This window comes from Antechinus flavipes, chromosome 6, assembly GCF_016432865.1.
Source record: "Antechinus flavipes isolate AdamAnt ecotype Samford, QLD, Australia chromosome 6, AdamAnt_v2, whole genome shotgun sequence".
Lineage (NCBI taxonomy): Eukaryota > Metazoa > Chordata > Mammalia > Dasyuromorphia > Dasyuridae > Antechinus > Antechinus flavipes.
Genome location: NC_067403.1, coordinates 229167795 through 229190387, shown reverse-complemented (window position 1 = coordinate 229190387; position 22593 = coordinate 229167795). Strand labels below are relative to the sequence as shown.

General features: G+C 35.5%; 1 protein-coding gene across 1 annotated transcript in view; it reads right to left on the bottom strand.

The window, feature by feature from the left end:
- Positions 1–22593, bottom strand: part of PDHX (pyruvate dehydrogenase complex component X) — a 72794-nt gene that overhangs the window by 5350 nt on the left and 44851 nt on the right. The window contains exons 5-8 of the mRNA XM_051966242.1: positions 22377–22475; positions 13239–13413; positions 12060–12207; positions 1924–1982 (exon numbers count right to left, since the gene is read on the bottom strand). Of these exons, the coding sequence (XP_051822202.1) occupies positions 1924–1982; positions 12060–12207; positions 13239–13413; positions 22377–22475 (481 nt within the window). The remainder of the gene's footprint in view (positions 1–1923; positions 1983–12059; positions 12208–13238; positions 13414–22376; positions 22476–22593) is intronic.

The following is a 22593-nucleotide window of genomic DNA, read 5'->3' as shown; positions in this document are numbered from 1 at the left end:
ACGGGTGAATGAGGAACTCCTACCAGAGTACGCTCACAATGCTCTACATACCAGGGCAAATAGTATCCACCCCAACCACATGCCATATGGGTGGCCCTTTGGGACCACCAAAAATCAAGGATGATTTTTATTGTAACAGATTTTATATGTAAAGAATTTTTTTAAAGGGAGGAGGACTCCTGCTTAGGATGGACAGAAAAAAGATGTGAAAGGGGAGAGACAGTTTTTAAAAATTAATATTTCCTTAAATCATGGTATACATATATCCTCTCAAGTTCTAGAATATTATTTATAAATCAGAGTTTTAGAAAACAATTTAATTAGAAAATAATTATAAACTTGATACGTTAAGTATAGTGAATGTGATGGTTTAAAATTATGATTCCTAAATTTTGCCCTTAGCTATAACAGTACTCACTAAATGCTTTTTATTTAGGATTATAATAATCTCAAATAAATAATAGTTTAGTAAAAAACTATTTAAACCAAAGTTATTATATAATCTTATTTTTGTCATGTGTAAAAAGATCAAAAATGTTTGAAGACTAAAATCATTCAAAGAGCAAATAAGAAATTGATTCAAAATCAGTTTTATATCAGCATAAAAATATCAAACCAGAAAGTAGAAAAATAATCACACAGTACAACTATTTATTATCTTCTAATTTATAATACAAGCATAGGGTATAATTACATATACAGTTAAAGCTTCATAGAAACATTCCTGTATTATTTCTGATTTATAAACCTTAATTTCTTTTTTCCAGGGAGGAGAATGGTAAAAAAAAGAAAAAAAATGTACTAGCTTAGATTTAGATTTTGAGAAGTCTATCTATTATATTATTGGGAACTTTAAGCAGAGTTAAATTTTCTTAAAACCAAGGCAAATGAGATTACAAATAAACATATGTCAATATAAATAATAATCTCTAAAGTACAAAATATCCAAAAGACACAAAAGTAAAGAAATACTTCTCTGCGTATTGCTATTCACAACACTTTTAACTTAATTTTTAAAAGGTTATAATAGATGTTCCTTAAAAATAAGAAACTGGATCATAAGTGGATCTGTGGGAAACAAAATACTGGTTGATAGTATAGTATAGGTATAAGAAAAAGATTTTCCATATTGGATTTTAAGTAGTAGTTAATAAGCTATTTTTTTAATACTCTAAAATAAACCTCTGTTCTTTTGATTTGAAAGGAAGACAATTCCCAGAAAACCAAAAAGGAATATGGAACAGCTTTGTTTGTTTTTCTTTTTTAATTTAATATCCATCACAACTAACTAAGGAATGACTATATTCCAATTCTAGGAAGATAATTTATAGTGCACTGTTAGATAATTTGAGTCATTTCCCCCATAGTGGTTAAAAGCAAAAAGAAGAAGTCCATTCTACAAGTGCTTAAAAGGAGATATTCCTCGCCTCCAAATAGCTTTTCAAGCTGTTCCAGGAAAAATATGTACTTTTAGCAAAAGTGAAAGATTTCTACTAGAATATGTAAGCCCCAAATCCAATCTCTTTACATTGCTAGTAAAAGAATAATAAACACTGATATGTACTTGGGATCTTTCAGAAAACATAATTTGTTTTTGGAAGATCAAATAGATACCCACATAATAGACTGTATTCTTCAGCAAACAATTAAAAAAAACCCTCAAATATAGAGTGAATGAGAAAGAGAGAGAGAGAGAGTGTGTGCATGTGTAAGTAACAAATAAGTATTTGCTGAAGACTTCTTCTGTGATACTGAACAGTTCCCTTGAAGTTTTGACATTTTATGAAGTTAGTGACTATGACTTCCAAACCCCACAAACCAACTCTAGTGAAGGCAAACATTACACATATGTGCACACTATTCAAAGGCTATACAAAGTAAATCCAACAGATAAATCCCAGGTGTCTGGGCTTTGTTACTTACTTTAAGGGTTACAGCTATGGCCTTGATAATAAAATCATTTACTGATACTTTAATATCATCTGAAAGAGAAAAAGAATTTTAAGATCAAGACTGTTGCTCACAGAACCTTACAATTGTGGGTCTCAATTTGACAATTATAAATTATTTTCCAGCAATCTGTTGACCTACACTTGACAGAAATGGAAATTCCATAAAATGTGACACACAAGAAACAGAATATGACATTCTAGGATACAAAATTAACATGAAACTTTATCCTGGTTATCACTGAGGGGGAAAACTGAAGTGCTCGGGAATCACATGGTAACTCAATTCTTTTAGAGCTTTCAACAAAGTCAAGAAGCCGGGTGTCTCTGAGAGGGGTCCTGGCAGCCTTTACATTAACCACCAAGCTCACTACAAATCAGATCTGAGAAAAGAACAATGTCTAAAAAAATGAAGCTATGTTGACAGAGGTCCTGGTGCAGACCCACTAGCAGCATGCTTTAAAAAACAAAAATTATTAATATATTATTTTTCCAAATACAAGTATACATAGATTTCAATATTCATTTTTGTTTCCAATTTTTCTTCTCTCCCTTACCCTTTCTCCTCTGAAACAAGCAATCTGATATAAATTACATATGTGCAATCCTTTTAAACATATTTCCATATTCGTCATGTTGTATGAGAAAAATCAGACCCAAAGAGAAAAATACCATGAGAAAGAAAAAACAAGCAAGCACACCAAAAAAAAGGGAAACTACAATGCTTCTCTCCACATTCAGCCTCCATGGTTCTCTCTGGATGCGGATGCCATTTTTCATCCCAAGTGTACTGGAATCACCTTGGATCACTGTATTGCTAAGAAGAGCTAAGTCTATCATAGTTGATCACATAATCTTGTTGATGCCATGTATAATGATCTCCTGGTTCTGCTCATTTCACTTAGCATCAGTTCATGTAAGTCTCTCCAGGCCATTCTGAAATCATCCTACTGATGATCATTTCTTACAGAATGATAATATTCCATTATATTCCTATACTGTAACTCATTCAGCCATTCCCCAACTGATGGGTATTCACTCAATTTTCAATTCCTTGGAAAGATGCTTTTCTAATTTTATGGTGAAACACAGAGATCCTTTCAGTGAACACAAGGTCTCCTGATGAGGCTTTTTGCTTGGGCCCATATAAAAACCAATCCTAAAACCTGATCCCTGCTCACTTGTATAGGTTTTATCCTTCTTATTCCCAATGGGAAAGAGGGCAGAAAACAAGGCAGGATACTCTGAGAAAAGTCTGACATCTAAATGATAACCAAAGTACAACTTAGTGCCAATTGGGTATCTCAGAAACTAGCACTCTGCCAACAATGTACACTACTAGATAGCCCTGTTTCTATGGGGGGCAGAAGAACCTAAGAACATCTGCTGGATGCTCCTTGAGGGCTATACAACTTCATAATGACAAGATCCCCTTCCCAACGAGATTTTAACTTAGAGGAGCTATATTCTCACTGTGCCCTACCTATGGCAGGAACTGATAATGTGATGGGGCCAGGAAACAGAAAGCTGTGGATGCAGACCTGGTTTTGAGTTCCCTCTCCATCACACTGTCTGGGGGGCTCTGGGTGGGTCACTTAAGCTTCCAGTATCTCAAACAACTCTGGAAGACTGGGAGCTGCAAGAAGAACTGATCTGAACTGGGAGAAGAGTTTCCTCTTCCAGCACAGTCTAGACCAGCAGTCACAAACTCCAACAAAAAACTTCTGCAATCTTTTTGGCTTAAAAAAAAAAAAGCAGAAATAAATCTCAGGGTGGATAAGCTTTAATCAATTGTGAAAAACTTAGCTATTATCAAGACAATTCCAAATGACTCCTGATGAAAAATGTTATCTACTTTCAGCAAGAGAGAACTGATGGACTCAGAGACCAAAATATATTTTTTCCTCTTTATTTTTCTTGCTTTTTTTCTGTCCCTCCAGAATGTGGCTAATGGGGGAAATATGATTTGTATGATAGATATCTTATTTCTTGCCTTCTCAATGGGTAGGGGAAGAAGCAGATGGAGGGAGAAAATTTGGAACTGATAAAAGTTAAAAATAAATGAACATTCAAACAAAACCACTATTTCAAAAGAATCCAAGTTTTTTTTTTTTTTTCCTATTATTTATATGCAATCTGTCCCAAAACCACATCTGTGGCCAGGACTTATCCAAAGGCTCATCTTATTAATTTCTTGGTACATTTTCAGAGAAACAATAAAGACTTCCCAGGCAAATTTCCTAATACTAAGTTCCTTTTTCCAGTTTTGTCAAAACTAGAAATCCAAGGACCCCACCACATATTTTAAAAAATGTTCATGAATGAAGCAAAGATTCATTAATTTAAAAAAAATGAACAAATTTCTATTTTAAAGGAACCTAAGAAATATTAAGGAAGCACAGACTATTAAGAGATGAGCACAGAAATTCTACTCCTGTAACAACAGAAATAGTCACCATCAATTTCATAGGAAATTGCCATTTTAAAATGAGGTTATATCACTAAAATTTTATAATTACACCCTAAGCTTTGGTGTACATAATTGTTTTGGAAGATCCTCTTAGAAAATATGAGAATTTCCAAAATAATTTCTAATAAAACTTCAAAGAAAAAAAAACATTAATAGACTAGACTGCCTTGGGTGATAATGGGCTCCCTTTTATTCAAAGGAACAGAGGTTTGAATCTGGGAGGGACCTCAAAAGTCACTTAATCCATGATTAAGTCCCTCTTCTTTTTAATGGGATTTTATCTTTCCAAACATATGCAAAGATGTTTTCAACATTCACCTTTGCAAAATCTTTGGATTTTTCTCTTTCCCTTGCCTCTCCTAGACAGCAAGAGATCCGATACTGGTTAAACTCCTGCAATTCTTCTAAATGTACTTCCATAGTCACATGACTCTCTCTTAAAATACTACATAAACATGAATGATTTTTTAAAAAATCGGATACCTAAGAACTCTTGAGCAAGTTTTCCCTAGCCACAATAAGATTTTCTGAGTAAAACTCAGAGGAGGGGGGAGGAGGGGGAGGAAGAAGCATTTTGGGCAGGCCCCTATTCTTTAAGAGTCATGAGTAGCCTTTTTCATAGGTTATATTTCTGCACTGATTCCAACTTCCCCTAGAGCAGTTTTACATCTGGTTCTTTGAATGTTAAGTAGCTATCAGACAGACCTTATCAGTAATCCTGAAGGGCCTTGCATATCCTAGCCACTGGGGAAAATGGGGCAGTATTTCTGGATCTCAATTCTGCAGCAGATACCAAGTTTGTGGGAAGGACTTGTGCTACCAGATATTTAACAGCTGCCATGGGAGATACAGTTGAGCAAAGGCCTTCATGAGGTTCCAAATATCTAACATACAATGACAGTTTACAACAAAGACCACTCTCCATAATGCCATAAAATGCAGTTCAAGCAAACTAAACAAAAAAACATTTTCCAAAGACAAATACGTTTTCTATTCAAGTTGGCATTATTATTTGGATTCTTTACAAATTGAAATGTGAACACTTCAAATCAGCCTCTGCTTTTTCCTACTACATCTACAATTCTCTTTAAATCCTTCTATTCCTGCAAAATGTAGAGATCTATGTATCCTAAAAATACACAGCTTTTTCTATTTACACAAAACTGCAGAATTGTAGAATTCAGTTAGGTGAACTATAGACATTAGGTGAATAATAGGATGCTTTGCATCCAACATGCAAGAAGTACATATCCCACTACAGAGTATAAATGGTAAGTATCTATTAATATAAAGTCACCTGAGGAAAACTTATTCAGGAATGGAGATTGTACATACATTTCCAGTTTATTTTTCTAAGCTCTTCCAAGAAAATCTGTCATCCCTGACAAAGTTTACCAAGTGCCATTAGCCTGCACAGGACAGTGAAAAGCAGAGAGCTTTTCCTCATATCTTGGGGTCTTGCCTTTGACAAGAACGAATGTTAGAACATACACAGTCAGTGAGCCCCGGAGAGCTTCACTCCGCTCATCACTAAGAGGAAGAAAGTGACCCTGGCATGTACTGCAGAATTGTACTCTGCAAACTTTCACGTGTTCTGGAAAGGTATGACTATTACTGTCTGTCCGGTACTTTCTGGGAGCAGTTTTTAGAAGATAGTATTGAGTCACTAGTGACCCACTAAGACTGGCTCTTGCAGCCATTGGAGAGCCCAAGAAATTCAAGGGGACATTACTTGACTGGATCAAGATGGGCTCTCATTTTCTTCTTCTTTCAAGGTCACACTTCTGGTTATTTTTTGATTCAGTCTTCTTCCTGGTACAACTTCCTCTTAGACTGAATCACAAGTCCTTTGACAGTCTTTTGTTTTTTTTTTTAAAGGCTAGTTTTGAAGAAAATGAACAATCAGAAAAGAAGGATCCGATGTAGTCAAAATGAATTCTAATCTTGCAGAAAAAAGAGAGCCGCTTCTTTCTATACCCACTCAAAAATCCCCTCACAATTCTCAAATATGCTTAAAGTAAATAACACAGTCAGGAGTTTTATAACTGCTTTAAGACTCTGAGATACTAAAGCTGGCTTTGTTTGGTTATTACACAAAAGACATTCACAAAGTCATAAAACCTCTTCAGCCAGAGTTCAGTAGTTTCCATTTATTTATATAACCTTTTACTTATGGGAAGTTAAGAACAAAAATACATTTCTGAAGACTGTTTTTGTTTTATAACAGCAAATGGGATTCATAAGATACTAAATAAAAAATTGAAGCCCATGAATTTTCAAATTGCTTTTTTGAGATGGTGGCAAAAGGCTTTGCATGAAAAATCTTTAAGAGAACAACTGGACTTGAAAAATGAAGAACAGTCTTTCCAATACACAATAAGGTGACCAGACTTGTATGTAAAAAAAAAAGCACCAATAGTTTTATAAAGTTTTATCAAATTCTTTGTTCCCCTGAACTTGTATGTGTTTTCTATCATATATATCACAAGTTTTTATGCGAGCTTTACCAATAAGCAAATATAATTACACACACACACACACACACACACACACACACACATACATTCTCTCTCATCAAATTAAATGGAACAAATAACTACATAGCATGCCTCAAAAAGGATTTATCCTTTACATGGAAAGTAATGTTAATAATAACATTAAAAAAAAAAAAAGGTTAAAGAGTTAAACTCTTATAGGCTAAAAACTCTTACTCAGTCTGGGCAGATGCAAATGAATCTGATGCATGTTAATAATATCCTAAGATAATGTTATTTCAAATATAAGCTTATAATCAATGAATTATAAATATCTGTTCAAAGCCACTTCTTAGGCATATAATCCAGTATTTGTGGAAACATTCATCTAAAACACTCAGCTGGGTCTGAGATCTCCTCCATCTGGATGTTCCCTCCAATGATATGGCACACAGCCCATGCATGCCTACCTCTCCTGGCTTCAGATCTTCTGACATATTCAAGACAGCAGAAGTGTTGTTTACCTATCGTACCTTGTACTGGCCACGTGGCCAGTTTACCTTTTTTTTTTCTTTTTTTCTTTTTTTTGCTGCGGCAACTAGGTTTCAGTGGCTTGCCCAGGATCACACAGCTAGGAAGTGTTAAGTGTCTGAGCTGGGTTTGAACTCAGGTCCTCCTGAAATCAGGGCTGGTGCTAGTTTACCTTTTTTTTTTTTTTTTTTTTTTTAACTGTAACACTTTGACAATTAACTTTTTTTGAAGTTTCTCACTGTTGATGTGTTATGGCCAATAACATCCACCATGTGCCTTTCTTCAACTATCCTCTCTGAGATACTTATTTTCACTTCTCTTGAAGGGATGTTCTACATCCACACAACAATCAAGAATTGGTATAAAGAAGCTAAAAAATGGTATAAAGAAGCTGTTCCTGTTTGACTCTGTGCCTAAAATATTGGGCATCTGTCTGATCCATATTAACACACTGATGGACAAAGATATATAAGTTGCCATTTAGACAAGAAAAGACACATTATTAAAATGAGTCAGCACTAATCAGACTTTTCAAGGCTTTTTTTTTTAAATCAATGACTGTTTTATTGATGCACCGACATACCAACTGACAATTTGGAGATGATAATAAATTAATATAATCCTTCTCCCAAAGAGGACACACTGCGTGTGAAATACCTTTCTGAGTTGCATGATGCCTGAATAAATGAAGGAAATAGATTCCCCTTTTCACATTCTAGTTTATCCATTCCACATTCTTCACAAAATCCTCTTCTTTCTTGATGGAGGCTTTCAGATTGGGAATGGCCTTAGGACCCAGATTCTTTTTGATGCCCCTTTCTCCCAAGCAACAAGGTGTGGAAAACTAGGAGCACTCTCTTTCTTCTGACAAAGGGCCACTCCATGTCATCTTCCTTTCTGCTGACCACATCCAGAAAAAGAAGGCACACCTGGCAGCAGCACAGGCCACTGAAAGGGGAGCAGCATCTGCTCAACTTTAGCTTTGCCAAGCTTCCTCCCAGCCTCTTGGATTCTTCCTGTCAGAGTTTTCAGTTCATCTTCCAGAAATCCCACTGCAGGTGGGCACGGAGACCAGAGGCTGATAGTCTTCCCTGCATGGACACCCACGACAAAGATGCTGATCAGGCTGAATGTAAGCCCTTCAGTCGTGTTACAAAAGCATTCTGATGATCCCCATCCTGGGCTTGGACAAGCCCTATCTCTCTAAAAGTCCAGATGGGATTGGTAGAGCTGACCAGGTAGGCAGTGACACAGACACGCCACAGGAAGCAGCCAGCATCACCACAACTGTAGGGCTGTTGCTCAACAGGTCGTCAGGAGTCATTTCTGGCTTCCTGAGAGCTTCTGTAGGAATCATACTCATGGCACAATCTGTCAAGCAGGTTCAGGTCCCAGAGAAGCTGCTATGGCAGCTCTGGTCCCAAGAAGCCTCAGATCCACTGCTACACAGGAAGTGTAAACCACGTCACAGAGTGTTACAAGATGCCCCAAAGGGCAATTTTTCAGAAGCAGCAACGCCCCCCAGAAGCATCTCACTTGGCTAAGCTTACATACTCTGTGTAGAGGGACTGAGATTGTGGTGGAGGGGAAGCATCAAGGGTGTTGCCGATGGACCACAGCACAGTAGGATGGACGGGGACATGGGTGCAATGTAGTCTGGGGGGGAGGGGGGAGAAGGGGGTCTGTGACTCCAATGACCTCAGGCCAATATGCCTCTGATGTCTTTCAATGACACCTTTTGATATTATTATTGAGGTTATTGAGTAAATTGCTCACCTAATTCTGCTCCATTTGCTCTCTACCAGTTCAAACAAGTTTTCTCAAGTTTCTAGGAATTTTTCTTATTTCCTCTAGAGTATTATTGCCCACAATTTGTTGAACCATTCAGAATTAATGAATAAAGAATTACTTTCTTCCCTCTTCTTTGCTATTGCAATAGGTAACATTCTATTTTGCTTCTAAGTTGACTTTTTCATCTTTAACTTTTTTTGGGGGGGAGATATACTTACTGATTCAATCACGGAGTCAAATGATCTGTATGTTTTTGTGACTTTTTAGAAGAGTAGACTCTTGGCAGAGCTGTGAATTGGTCTATTAGAGTATCTGTCTTCGTAGAACCTCCCCCACATTTATTTTCCTCTTCTATCATCTTTGCCAATTCAATGGACTGTAAGATGAAAACTGAGATATTTTCATTTCTTCATTTCTTCAGAAGTTGGCTAATAGCTTGCAGATTCTTCTCTTTATTCAGAACTTTTTAGTACTACTCCATTTCATCTTCAAAAGGAAATTTTATAAGCAAGGAGCGGCACAGAAGTGGAATACAGGACGTCACCAAAGAAATGTTGGAAAAGAACATAGGCTGGTCATGTGGCAAGAGAAAGGTTTTGATGATGAGCTGTGAAATCCACTTATACTTTGACAATGGAGAAAGAAACAAAGGCAAGTCCTCCAACATATTCAGTAGTCTTCAGGTAAACTTACAGAAGGGACAGACATAGGCAGGTAAGGACACCTTCGTTCAAAGCCTTGCTGAGATTTCTTTAAACTCAAGTTTCCCAACTCCTGCTTATTGTGTGTAGTCTCACAGACTCACCTTTCACTATGTCTTCTCTATTTTTTGTTGTTTCTTAATGTTTCATAATTAACATATTAAACTGGTGTGGCTCTTGGCTGCCCAAAGCTCTCCATTAGATAGTAGCTTAGGGTTTTGTCACTTTGAGACACATCATGGGAACTGATTTACATTGGTTAAATTTCCTTATGAAATTATTAAAACTACTGTCATCCTTCCCTTCATCCATTTCCCATTTTTCAGTACCAGGAACTTGTTTTAACATGTTATTTTTCCCTCATTTTAACTTTTTATTTAAATCTAACAAGTCAGTGATCTGACTGTATAAATATAACTGATTCAGGAATAGCTCCCACAATAGTAGTGAGCTACTGATTAACTGCCTAATAAAATTGTGTGTGTGTACGTGCATTTTATTATTATTCTGTGCTTACCACATCCTGGATCTGTCATACACTTTCTCAAGGAAAATTTTCGTGATGTATAGGCATGAAGTTTCTAAAAAAACTTTTAGTATTTAATTATTCACTCTTTTGTTTTTCTCATTACTTTTTCTTAAACCATATTTTGTAATATACTTTTTGTAACTGTTATCCATCTGACATCTACATTGAAGTCATCAAGTATCAAAGAATATGGAAGTTTATTTGAACTCAGGAACAGCTGAACTCAAAACTGATCTTAGACAGCTGTATGATAGTGAGAAAATTATTTAAACATTATCTGCCATACTGTAACCTATTCAACATGTAAAGGACTGCTTGCCATCTGGGGGAAGGAGTGGAGGGAGGGAGGGGAAAAATCGGAACAGAAATGAATGCAAGGGATAATGCTGTAAAAAATTACCCTGGCATGCATTCTATCAATAAAACGATATTAAAATAAAATAAATAAATAAATAAATAAACATTATCTGCCTCAGTGTCCTTAAAGAAATAAAAATAACATCTGTCTCCTAGGGTAGTTGTGAGGATCAAATGAGATAATATTTGTAAAATTCCTTCCTTTATCCCAAGAAACTGTTGTTTCTGGTTTCCTCTATTATACACTAAAACAAATTCTTTTAGCTGAATCTCCAAGAAGAATCTGTAAGCTATTTTGCCATCTTTCCATTCAGCTACAACTTCCTTTTGTGTTCTGGATTCATTTATAGTAAGATGCTCAGGTTTGATATGATTTAATTTCTACATTAGCCTGTGCTATAGACATAGACATATGTCTATGTGATCATAGATATAGAGTCTGACATTTAGAGTACCAAAAGATAAATTAGTGTTTAATTAATCAATTAATAATGATAAATTAATGTCTCCAGATGATGTAAAACAGAGAATTTTGGCACCCTCTCTCTTGCTTTTTGCTAAAAATATATTTTGAATAACTAAGGAAAATGGAGCATGATAAACCCAAAAGGGGGGTTGGAGAGAGTGCTGGGATGGATATAAGGCAGAAAGTAACAATGAAAACATTCAAACAATATTCTGAGACAAAAACTTCAAAAATTGATGCTCCTAATTATGACGTTGAATTGTCTTCACAATTGAAAAGAATTAAATTTTGTTCAGTCTGGTTTAAGTTTTCATTATCTTTGAATTCCTGAAAAAACAGCTAATTTACAGGAGCTTAATGTGTGTTGAATTGCTAATTTTTTAACATGGTTACTACTATTTTGTGGCAGAGAAAGAAAGAGAACAAGAGAAAAGAAGAAAGCATTAGGGGATTTCGAGGTTACGTTACCAGGATAAGCTTCTTTTTCTAGAATTCAAGAATTCGATGGATTTCTTCCTTTAAGTGAGATGAAATGTCACAAAACTTCACTAAGTCATGAATTCAAATTCCAATGTGACATTTATTACCTCTGTGACTTGAGTCACCAAGTCATTAACCTCCCTGGGCTGCCATCTCTTCAAATGTAAACAAAGGAGAGGTCCATAATTCCTTCTAACTCTAAATCTACGGCCTTATGATTTCAAAGTTAAAACTATATATGTATACATGACAGAATTTGAATTTCACAAACAATGTGACTTAATTAAATTGCCCAAAGTCTCTTTACCAACCTTTGACAAGATTTTGTCTTAGTTTTAGGACAGCTCCAAGGTCACAGTCAGCAGTAGCATATGCATGAGGTACAGTACTTTTAGATTCAGTTAGCCTCTTGGCAATTACTCTTCTAACATTGCTGGCAGGGATTTCAGTGAATGTGCCCTAAAAAGAAACAGTAATCTATGTGTTAAACCATGGGTGGCAGAAAAATGAAAAACTACCCAACTGGGATTCTGTCCCAATAACCTTAGCTTAGAACACTGATTAAAAATTAATGTAAAGAGTAGTCATTTAAAAGAGATGAGGTAACCTCTTGCTTCTTTGAGAAAAAAATAGAAAAATATATAGTACGTTAATAAAACAAATTAATAAAAAAGAAAAAGAAAATGACATGCATTTTAACTATTTAAGCATGACCATGACAACCAATGAAGAAAAATCAAACTTGCAAGAAGTTAGTTTTGTGCTATTGGGTTTAAAATTACAAAGAAATCACACTCAGAGCTATACTCTCTCTCCTTTCGGCAGCTTCATAATGAGTTAATCAGCTGAATGCAAAAAAAAAAAAAAAAATTAAGACTACACAATAGACAATAAATAAAATAAGTCAAAGACAGTCAACTCTTGTTTATCTGCTATGATAGAGATGAAGGGCAAGAATAATTCAAAGTCTCAGTTAATCTCTAAGTAATTTCTATTTATCTTGGAAAGTTCTATAAAATTTGCTTTTAAAAGGGGAGACCTGATTTTTCTGAGACTCTCAAAAATGCTAACAAAATAATAAAATCCTTCAGCAATAGCAGACTGCTATTCCTTTTTGACATACATTCCAATCCATTCAAAAAGGGGCATCATTTGAAATAATGTGGTGATTCCTTCCTTCCTGAGGCAAGGAGTAAGCACTAAGTAATAAGTTGACTGGCCAGGGAAATTAACATGGGAAGCCCTGAAAGTAACATACACAAATAATATCTATTTTGTACTAAATACATGGAATTTCTGTGTCAAATAGGATCCCAGCTCAGTGAGCCCATTTCTATGCAGAAAAAAGCTTGGATTCTTAAAAATCTATTTTCTTTACATGCTTAAGGAACACAATTAATGTCCATTTTTAAAAATGTTTCAATCTCTTTTAGTTTTTAATTCTTTATGGAACATCATTATTAAAATGCTAAATCTGCGCAAGGTATTACCACTGCATTAGGTTGCCCAGGAGTAGAAACTGGCGGAATCATCGGTCTTGGATAAGATGATGGCCCAGTAGCTGCTTGAGGAGGCAAAGGCACTGCAGTTGTAGGAGGTGCTGGAGAAGGTCTTGATTCAGCAATTTTGCCTGATTTTTTTAGCTGTACAAGTTTGAGAGCATCTCTAGAGATAAGACAGAATTCAAGGACACTTACTAGCAACAAAATATAACATTTCACAAAGGAAAAAAAATTTTGATTAAAAGAACAGTTAAAGATAATTATCATAACTTTTCCCCTTTAATTTCAACTGTACCTATTCACTCTCCCTTTCCCAACAAAGAAAGTCCCTAATCTTTCCTCCAATTAGAAATCAGATTACTTAATTTTGTATCCTGGTTAATTGTTTTCTTTTGATTAACTAATCTTATTCCATAATTTTTAATACAGGGAAGAGAAGAATTTTTCTATATTAAACTGAGGTCTATATGTGATTTGTTATGCTTAATAACATGTACTGCTTAATAAATTAGTATGCTTGGAAATTCAAATTTTTGTTTCCTCAGTCATTTCATCTTTTATGTTCCATATGTTTGCACGCAATATAAAATTATAAAAGAAAACAAACAGTTCGATTCAGTATGATAACCTGCAGTGTACAGGAAGATTATAACAAGCTTAACTGCATATTTTACAATAGATATTACCTGATATTTAAGTCCCAAAGACATTTAAGTCCAAAGTAGCTTTATCACAAATCTTATTTTAGATGACATTAAAATGGTTCCTAGTTGACTCAAGAAAAGTTAGAATATAAAACAAGATACTGTATTTTTAAAATAGCTACTGATCTCTGATAAAGTGTGGATTGGGGAGAAGAAAGACATATAACTTATTCTGAGTTTCGGTGCTTTAGGAAGAAGATGGACAAAACAACTAGGTTGAAGAAATTCAAGTGTTTACCTAATGCTTTTATTTTTCTATTGTTTCAAAATCAGAAGTGAATTACTTCTAGTAAGAACATGAAGCTGTCTGAAAAATGAAATTACTCCAGTTTAAGAGGGTTTCTTGGGTTTCTAAGGGCCAAAAGACTGAAAGCAAAATAGTTTGCCCTTAACCACTCCAAATCCAAAATAGCACTGTCTAAGGTGGAAGAGGGAAGATAAATTGTGTTTAAATAGAATAAGTTAATTAAGTCAATGTGAGTGTCAGGCACAACAGGATCTTGTTATGCCACAATTCTCTTTAACTGTCCTGACTCAGTTTCCCTGTCTCAGTTTCCTTAACTGTTCTATCTCTGACCCAGTAAAACTAAGGATTATTCGCTCTCAGGTTATGAATTAGCAAGATAAAAGAGTAGATCTCCTGACTCTTTTACAGATTTACAATATCCTTTAGAATATTCCAAGATTAACCCATGATATCTTTACTTCTTTGTCTCTGGAATTTTTAGGTTTTATGGCTTCCCCTCCCTGATAAAAAACTTTCCCTCCCTTTCTCTTCTTTGTCTCCAAAAAGGTATTTAAGAAGTTGGGGTTCCTTCATTCATGGCTGGAGAATGGCAGCTGGCAGCTGTATGCTGGACGCTGGATTCTTTGGGTCCTCCAGCCCTGGGACCAATATGGATTCCTTGGTCCCAGTATACTTATCTCTGTCTGACTGGATAATCTGAGACGAGAGTCCTGTCCAGTCAATCTTATTCTCCCATTAATAAAATATTAAAAACTCTCTAAGCTCTCTCCTGCCTCAGTTTCTCCGGCATTACAATCTCAAAAAATTTGAAGGACCAAGCTAAATTTGAAGAAATATAGCTCCTGACAAAATTATTCTATATTTAACATATAAAGAAAAAGCAACTGCTTTAGTTAAGCTAATGATTTTAAATATGCCCAGAGGTCAGACTAGATTCTTACAAGCCATATCAACAGGTTTCAAGATAACCTGGCAGGATCATCACAGCTGGAACTGGAGGCAATTGAACAATCCAGCTGGGCAGTGCAGAGAGACCAGCCAGTAAACCCCTGGGATAGTCCCAGCTTCAAATTGCTGGTGATGGGGTGGGGGGAGGGGAGGTGGTGTAAATGAGGAATGTTAAGGAATTAATGTCATCTACAAAACCTGGAAAACTGCCTAGATAAGGAGCAAGGAGACGGAAAGCCTGAAGTTAACCACTGCACTGCAAGCCTGGGTAACTGGGAAGATGACAGTAGTGCTCAAAGCAATGAGGAAGCAGGGAAGAGGAGAGAGTTTGTGGATGAAAGGTGACCATGGAAATAATGATGCAGTGATTTATTTGGAAGACAGCAAAAAGTAGAGTACATGAGAGGGAGTAATGATAGCTTAAAAATGTGCCTTAGAAGATAACTGCACAAATATATATATAATATGATTTAACATATAATTTAACATATTTAACATGTATTGGATTACCTGCCATCTAGGGGAAGGGGTGGGAGGAAGGAGGGGAAAATTTGAAATAGAAGATTTTGCAAGGGGTTAGTGTTGAAAAAATTACCCATGCATATGTTTTATAAATAAAGATATTATTAAAAAAAATGTGCCTTAGGATATTCTGGGAGTGCTTTCATCTAAAGTCTGAAAAGCCATCATTAGAATAAGAAAATGACTACTACAGATGCTTACAGACCATATCATATGCTCAATGCTGGCCTTTACATGGAATTACAAGCAGAAGAATGTTTTAAATATTTTATCTTAAATGCTATAACTGAATCACAATGAAGCTTTATAAAAGCTTTTCCCAGGGACATTACATAATCTGAATGACACCCTGCTTTACAATGCACTCAGAAAAGGAATGTCAAGGAACAAGATGAAAACAACTATTACCAGACACTCATTCTGCTTGTTCAAGGGGAGCTACTGTAAAATTAGAAGCCAAGAAGGGCACCAAAGGTCAATCACCTAGTCCAACTTATACCCAAAGCATGAATCAATTTCCTTTACTACATGACTTATAAATGGATCACCAAGACTTGTGTTAACACTCTTAATAATAAGGAGCTCAGGATGTCCTGAGGAACTGCATTCCAAACTGGGAAACTTTCCTAAGAAGGGAGTAACACTTTTGAAACCTCTAAATCACAAATGGCATAGCAAGAGTCTGTATTCCCAAACTGCTAATTAAAAAAAAGAAAAAAAGAAAAACAGAAACATGGAAAATAAACAATAAAATCTATTGCTTTTTGAACAATACTCGAAAGAGAAGATAAACAAACTGAAGAAGATATATTTTTAAAATATTTTTTAAAGTATTGTTACTTTTAAATAAGGAGGAGGGAAGACAGAGTCCGGAAAAATGTTCAGTGAAATAAAACCAGAAGTTACATTAAAAAATGCCAGAAACCACAGGGGCCATACTCAGAGATACACAATCTAAGTCATAGAGAAGTACTACTACCACCCATATTCTGCACGTGACCTGCTTCCAAGATTTAGGATCACAGACTCTAATGCAGATTTATTAGGCAAAGAATGGAAATAACTGCTTGGAATTAAAGAAATAGCTTCATTAACACGACAGCATATTACGTAGCTGTATTGGGGAAGGAAATAGCAAACAGGCCAACTTAAAAAGAGGAGCATTTCAGGAATAGATGATTTTACTGAGCAAATTCAATTAACAATTTAAATGCTACCAGAGGCAAAACTGTAAATAACATCGGACTCTTAAAAAAGAAACTGCTACAAACCATGAGGATGCCTTTATACAAGCAATGTATATGTTTATACAAACATTTGGCCACTGTTCTTTTTGGTTGAACTTGTATAGACAGTGATCCTTATCAGTAGTGTTCCACTGAATAAGTAGAGCAGTAACAGGTCGATATTTTAAGTCTATCAAGTAATCATCTCTAATAACTTTAAATTAGCCTGTAAGAGCTAGTCTGTATTCTGATAGTATCTGCCACTCCTTGAAATTTACCTACCTCAGGAAATTAAGTACAGTATCCTTCCATCTAACAGTCTAAGAGGAAAATCCAATGAGAATGGAAAGATGGTTCTTACCCACCTGGAATAGCCTTTCTCCACCATGGCTTCTACAGTTATTTATGTACCTATAGCTTAACAAATTCTAAGGCTTGGGCATAATCTGCCACAGGAAGTCACAAAATACAGAGGGAAGATGGGACAAAGGTCATTGTAACCCAAAAATTCGATCCCACACCACTGATCATAGTTCCATTGCTCAGACCTGAAAACTCTTTTGCCCTCATGGATTTTTACAAGAGCAGTATGGTGGACACTAATCAAGAGCTGTATTGAAAACGGTCGCTGAAAGCCTCAGTGTGCTTGAAGCAGTCTTTTCAGTGTTGCTATATTTTGTAATATTACACATTCACAGAGTATAACAATTTCAAAAAATTATTTTTCAGGCAGCTATTTTACTACATTTATTACTATACATTAACTTCTTAGTCATGTTTGAAATAACAATAAATGGAGTTAATAGCTGATTTTTTCCCTTTGCACATTTTAAATGTATTTAAATAAAATACACATAAAATCCATAATGATTTTACATGAATTCATTCTTTTTATAGAAAAAAACAGTATTTTAGAAAAGCACCTGACATTCTCAAGTACTTTATAAAGGGTTTACCTATTAGAATTCTTTATTAAGACCTTGCCTTAAACCCAAATCCTCCTTCTCTCACTAACTGGACAACAACAGGTCCCAGGTCAAATTCCACTAAGACATCCTTTGGACCCAGATTGACTCAAGAGTGAATGTAAATAGCAATTGTTTCTATTTTGGACAGAAATCCTGAGTATCTTCTTCTCTCAGAGTAGGGTGTTTTTGCATATCACGGTGTCACCTCTCTGATCTCATAGTCCTCTTTGAGAACAAAGGACAAACAAAATAATAAAAGTCTATCAAGTATATCTAATTTAGTTATCTTATTTGTGTCATTTTCAAAATAGTGCAAATTAAAGAAAGTGTATTATATTAGATTATGAAAACTATGTATAAACTGAGAACAATAACATTTTTTGTTATTATAACAACTAAAAGACTTCTTAAATCCTATCACCCAGCATAATGTTTTGCCTTGACAAATCTAATGAACTAGTCTTTTACATGTATATTAAATCTAAAACTAAGCCAATTTAAGTTACATAAAAAGCTTTCACTTAATGTGAAAAAAAAATGATGTGTTGGAAAACAGCATGTGTAAGAAATAATAATATTAGGAATTATAAAACATCGGGTTCACTATCACTTTAAAGCATACTGTATGAATTTACTGAAATTCATCTATGCTATTAATGCCACATAGAGTATTTTCCATAAAGAATCTAGCTAGATGGATCAGTGAATAGGGAGTTGGACTTGCTGAGTTCAAAACAGACCTCAGACACTTACTGGCTTGTGACCCTGGGCAAGTCATTTCACCTGTTGCCTCAGTTCCCTCACCTGTAAAATGCAACAAAAACAGAACCTATTTCAGAGGGTTGTTGTGAGGATCACATGAGATTAATGTTTGTAAAACACTTCATACATTGTGTGGCACGCTACTTGTTGCTCAGTCATGTCCAACACTTTGTTACCCTTCGGACCAGCAATGGGGTTTTCTTGGCAAGGATATGGGAGTAGATTGAGGCAAACAGGGTTAAGGGACTTGCCCATGATCACATGTCTAGTGACTAAGGCCAGATTTGAACTCAGGTGTTCCTGACTCCAAACTCAGCATCTATCCATGGACTATAAATCTGCCTCCACATAGGAACACAGAAAGAACTTAATAAATGCTTCTTCCACTAATGCATTGTTGGTGGAATTGTGAAATGATCCAACTATTCTGGAGAGCAATTTGAAACTATGCCCAAAGGGCAACCAACTGTGCATACCCTTTGAGCTGGCAGTCCTACTTCTAGGTCTATATCCTAAAAAGATCATAAAACAGGGAAAAGGCTCACAGGTACAGCAGCTTTTTATGTGGTGGCAAGGAATTGGAAATCGAGGGTATGGCTGAACAAAATGTGGCATATGAACATAATGGAATATTGTTATGCTATAAGAAATGATGAGCAGAGATTTCAGAAAACCCTAGAAAGATTCACACCTAACACAAAGTGAAATGAGCAGAACCAGAAGAACATTGTACAGGGGAAAAGTTTGTTTTCTCAGTAGTACCAGGATTCAAGACAAATCCAAAAGACTCATGAGGAAAATGCTGACCACAACCAGAGAAAGAACCATGGAGTCTGAATGTAGATCAAAGCATATTATTTTCACTTTTTTCTTTCTTCTTGCGGTTTTGCCTTTTGTTCTGATTCTAATTTCCCAACAAGAGTAATGTGAAAATGTTTAACATGATTGTACATGTACAACCTATATTAGGTTGCTTGCTGTCTTGTGGAGGAGGAAGGGAAAGAAAAAGATTTGGAACTCGAAATCTTACGAAAATAAATGTTGAAAACTATTTTTATATATAAATAGGAAAAAAAAGAAATAGTATTAAGTAAAAAAAAGAAAGAAAGATGGAATGATTTTATGAACACCTCTTTAAAAAAGGAATCTTTGGGGCTTTAACAAAAATGTGATAAAAAGCATTAAAAACAAAAAATAAATGCTTGTTCCCCCTATTTAATCTCAAAACAACACTGTGAAATACTATAATTATCATGTTATAAATGTTAACATGTTTAAAATGAGAAAACTGAGACTTATCAAGATGAAATGACTTGCCAAAGTCATATGGTTCACACAGAAGCAGATGCAGAAAAGAGGTAAAACAGAGCTTCTTTTCTCAGTACAGTGCAGAAGATATTTAGCACTCTCTAGTAGTGACAGGCATAGGAGAGATGCTCACTATACTTGCTGAATGAGTCCCATTACTGGAATAATCCAGTGCAATTATATGGAGACAGATAGGAATTCCTAAATTCTAAATATTCTTCCTGAGAACATGAGCCAGCCCTGTCTACCTCCATCTTGTAGGTCTCTTGTCCACTCCCTCCCTAAGTCCATTTCAGGGAAATTGCCAAACATGATGATGGTACCTCACTGTCTCCTGACACCTCAATGATAGCAGAGGAGGGCACGGGTGCACACCTTTTGTCCTCACCAGGTAGACAGCCTACCTTCTCGTATCACTGTATCACTGGAACTCCTCCAGTCTATTCTCACCCACCAAATAACCTTCCATTACTCTCTGTGTAATACTCAGTTTTAGGTCTTTGGAGGCAATTGCATTCTACATCTTACTGAAATAAACCAGCATTAGAAGAATATTAATATTGAAAAAGTGGCCTTTCCTTTGGAGGAAAGCTTAGGGAAAGTTAAAGAGCTGCTCACTGTTCCTCTCTAGGCCTACTTCATTACCTATCCACATCATCTGTCGTCCCAGGTATTCACAGTGCTAAAAAGGTCCATAAGAGTTTCATTCAAATGCATGCTGCAATAAAAGTGAAGGGCATTCTCTCTCCATGTGGAATTTCTGGGCCTTGATATAATTAACAAACATAAGAACCTGGAACATTCCATTCATAGGGGATCCCTCTTTGCTCTGGATTCTCCACCAGATGCCCTCTATCATAGCTCTAAATGCTTATTGTAAGGAGGACACTGAACATGATTGTTTGTTATATTTTCTAAGGAATTGTGAATAACATATATGAATGGGAGACACATGGTTGGAAAAAAAAGCAAATACTCCTCCCCACACTAGAAGACTGTGCTCTACGGAAGGAATACACATAATACAATAAACACAACAGAACTGTATTCTCTACATTTTTACTTGATTGTGAAACAGTAAAGATGTGGTTCACTATTGAACACTGCTTGTCTAAGCCTGCCCATTTCCTACTAATATCTTCAGAGGATGTGATGAATTTGAGTAAATACAACTGGCAGAAAGAAACTGTATTCATGGGAGAGTAGACAGAGGTCAGTGGTGTTAACCCTTTTTTTGATTAATGTTCTCTGGGATTTTTGTCATTTATGTCTTCGGTATCTTCTGCTATTCTCTCAATTGCATCGGCTCTCAACAGACTTGGTCCAATCTGGCTGCTTTCCTCTTATTCTCCTGAGAGCCCTTTTTACCTCATCTCTGAATCCATCTGACCAAGATGCTAAGGTCTAAGTGTAGTGAAGAAACAACTTGTTAAATTCTTTTTGGCAAATCTTTCCCTTTTTCTTTGACTTGCAGTTCTCTTTCCTTACTCATCTTTGAATGATACGGAGGTGACACTACTTAAAATGGACATATTGCCAGTTTCTTTTAACGGATTTTACTCCTTGTTGGTTCTCTTTGCTTTAAGTGATAATACCCTCATATTAATCTATCATCCTTCTTTCTCAGACTTTACAAATGAGTTTATATAGTAAACCATTTTTGTCTTTGACAACTCCTTCTATTTAAAAACTAAGTTAGATTTTTGTTGTCTAAACTCCATTATTCCTGTTGTAGGAATGTTGTTTAGCATGGCTTAAGGTTCTGGATACAATTAATATAGGTAGTGTCAATTTCCATTCTGTTGTCCATTTCTGATCATTAATCACTTTAATTAAAAACTAAATTAGTTCAATGTATACCTCCCCTTTTTTTTCATTATTCTTAAATACCACAAAATCAGTATGCTGGTTGTATAATTCACTAAGTAGACTTTCTTCAATTAGAACTACTTTGGTATTTTCTCTTGGTCTTTTAAAATTAAATATCCCTAAATAGGTAATAAGGCACATTCATTAAAATAAAATACACAATCATAATTGAAGAGAAAAAAAAAGATTCAAGATGACTGGGGAAACAAATGGCTTCATATAGCTATTTCACCACTTCTGATTTAAACGTAATATATCTAAGTCAGGAGTTTAAATATTCAACATCACCATTTGTAATAATTTCACTAAAACCAAAGACTTGGACATAATCAAAACCAAACAGTTTTGTGAGTAATAGGAAGTTATATTAATAGACTTATCCACACACACACATTTTGGCATTCTAAGAATTGTATTGGATTGTAACAAATATAATTAAAATATAAAAGGCAAAATAGTCTGAAGGAAATTACACTAACTGCCCCCTGTATTAATATCTTCAATGAAGTACTTTCTTTAACAAAGGATCATGATAAACATATGCTCTCTAATGACATAAAACACATACATACTCTTTAGTAAAAATGCCCCGAGGTCCTGTAGGGGCACCCTGGCTGGGATCAATGTCATGAGTATCCAAAATGTTGCGAGCAGCAGGACTTAGCCGGAACCTAAATAAGAAAAAGCAGGTCACGGGATGCAAAAACATATTGTTATTTCAAATAAAATGATCTAGATCAGGGGTGTCAGATTCAAATAGAATTGTTGCCTGCAGGTTAACTTAGAAAA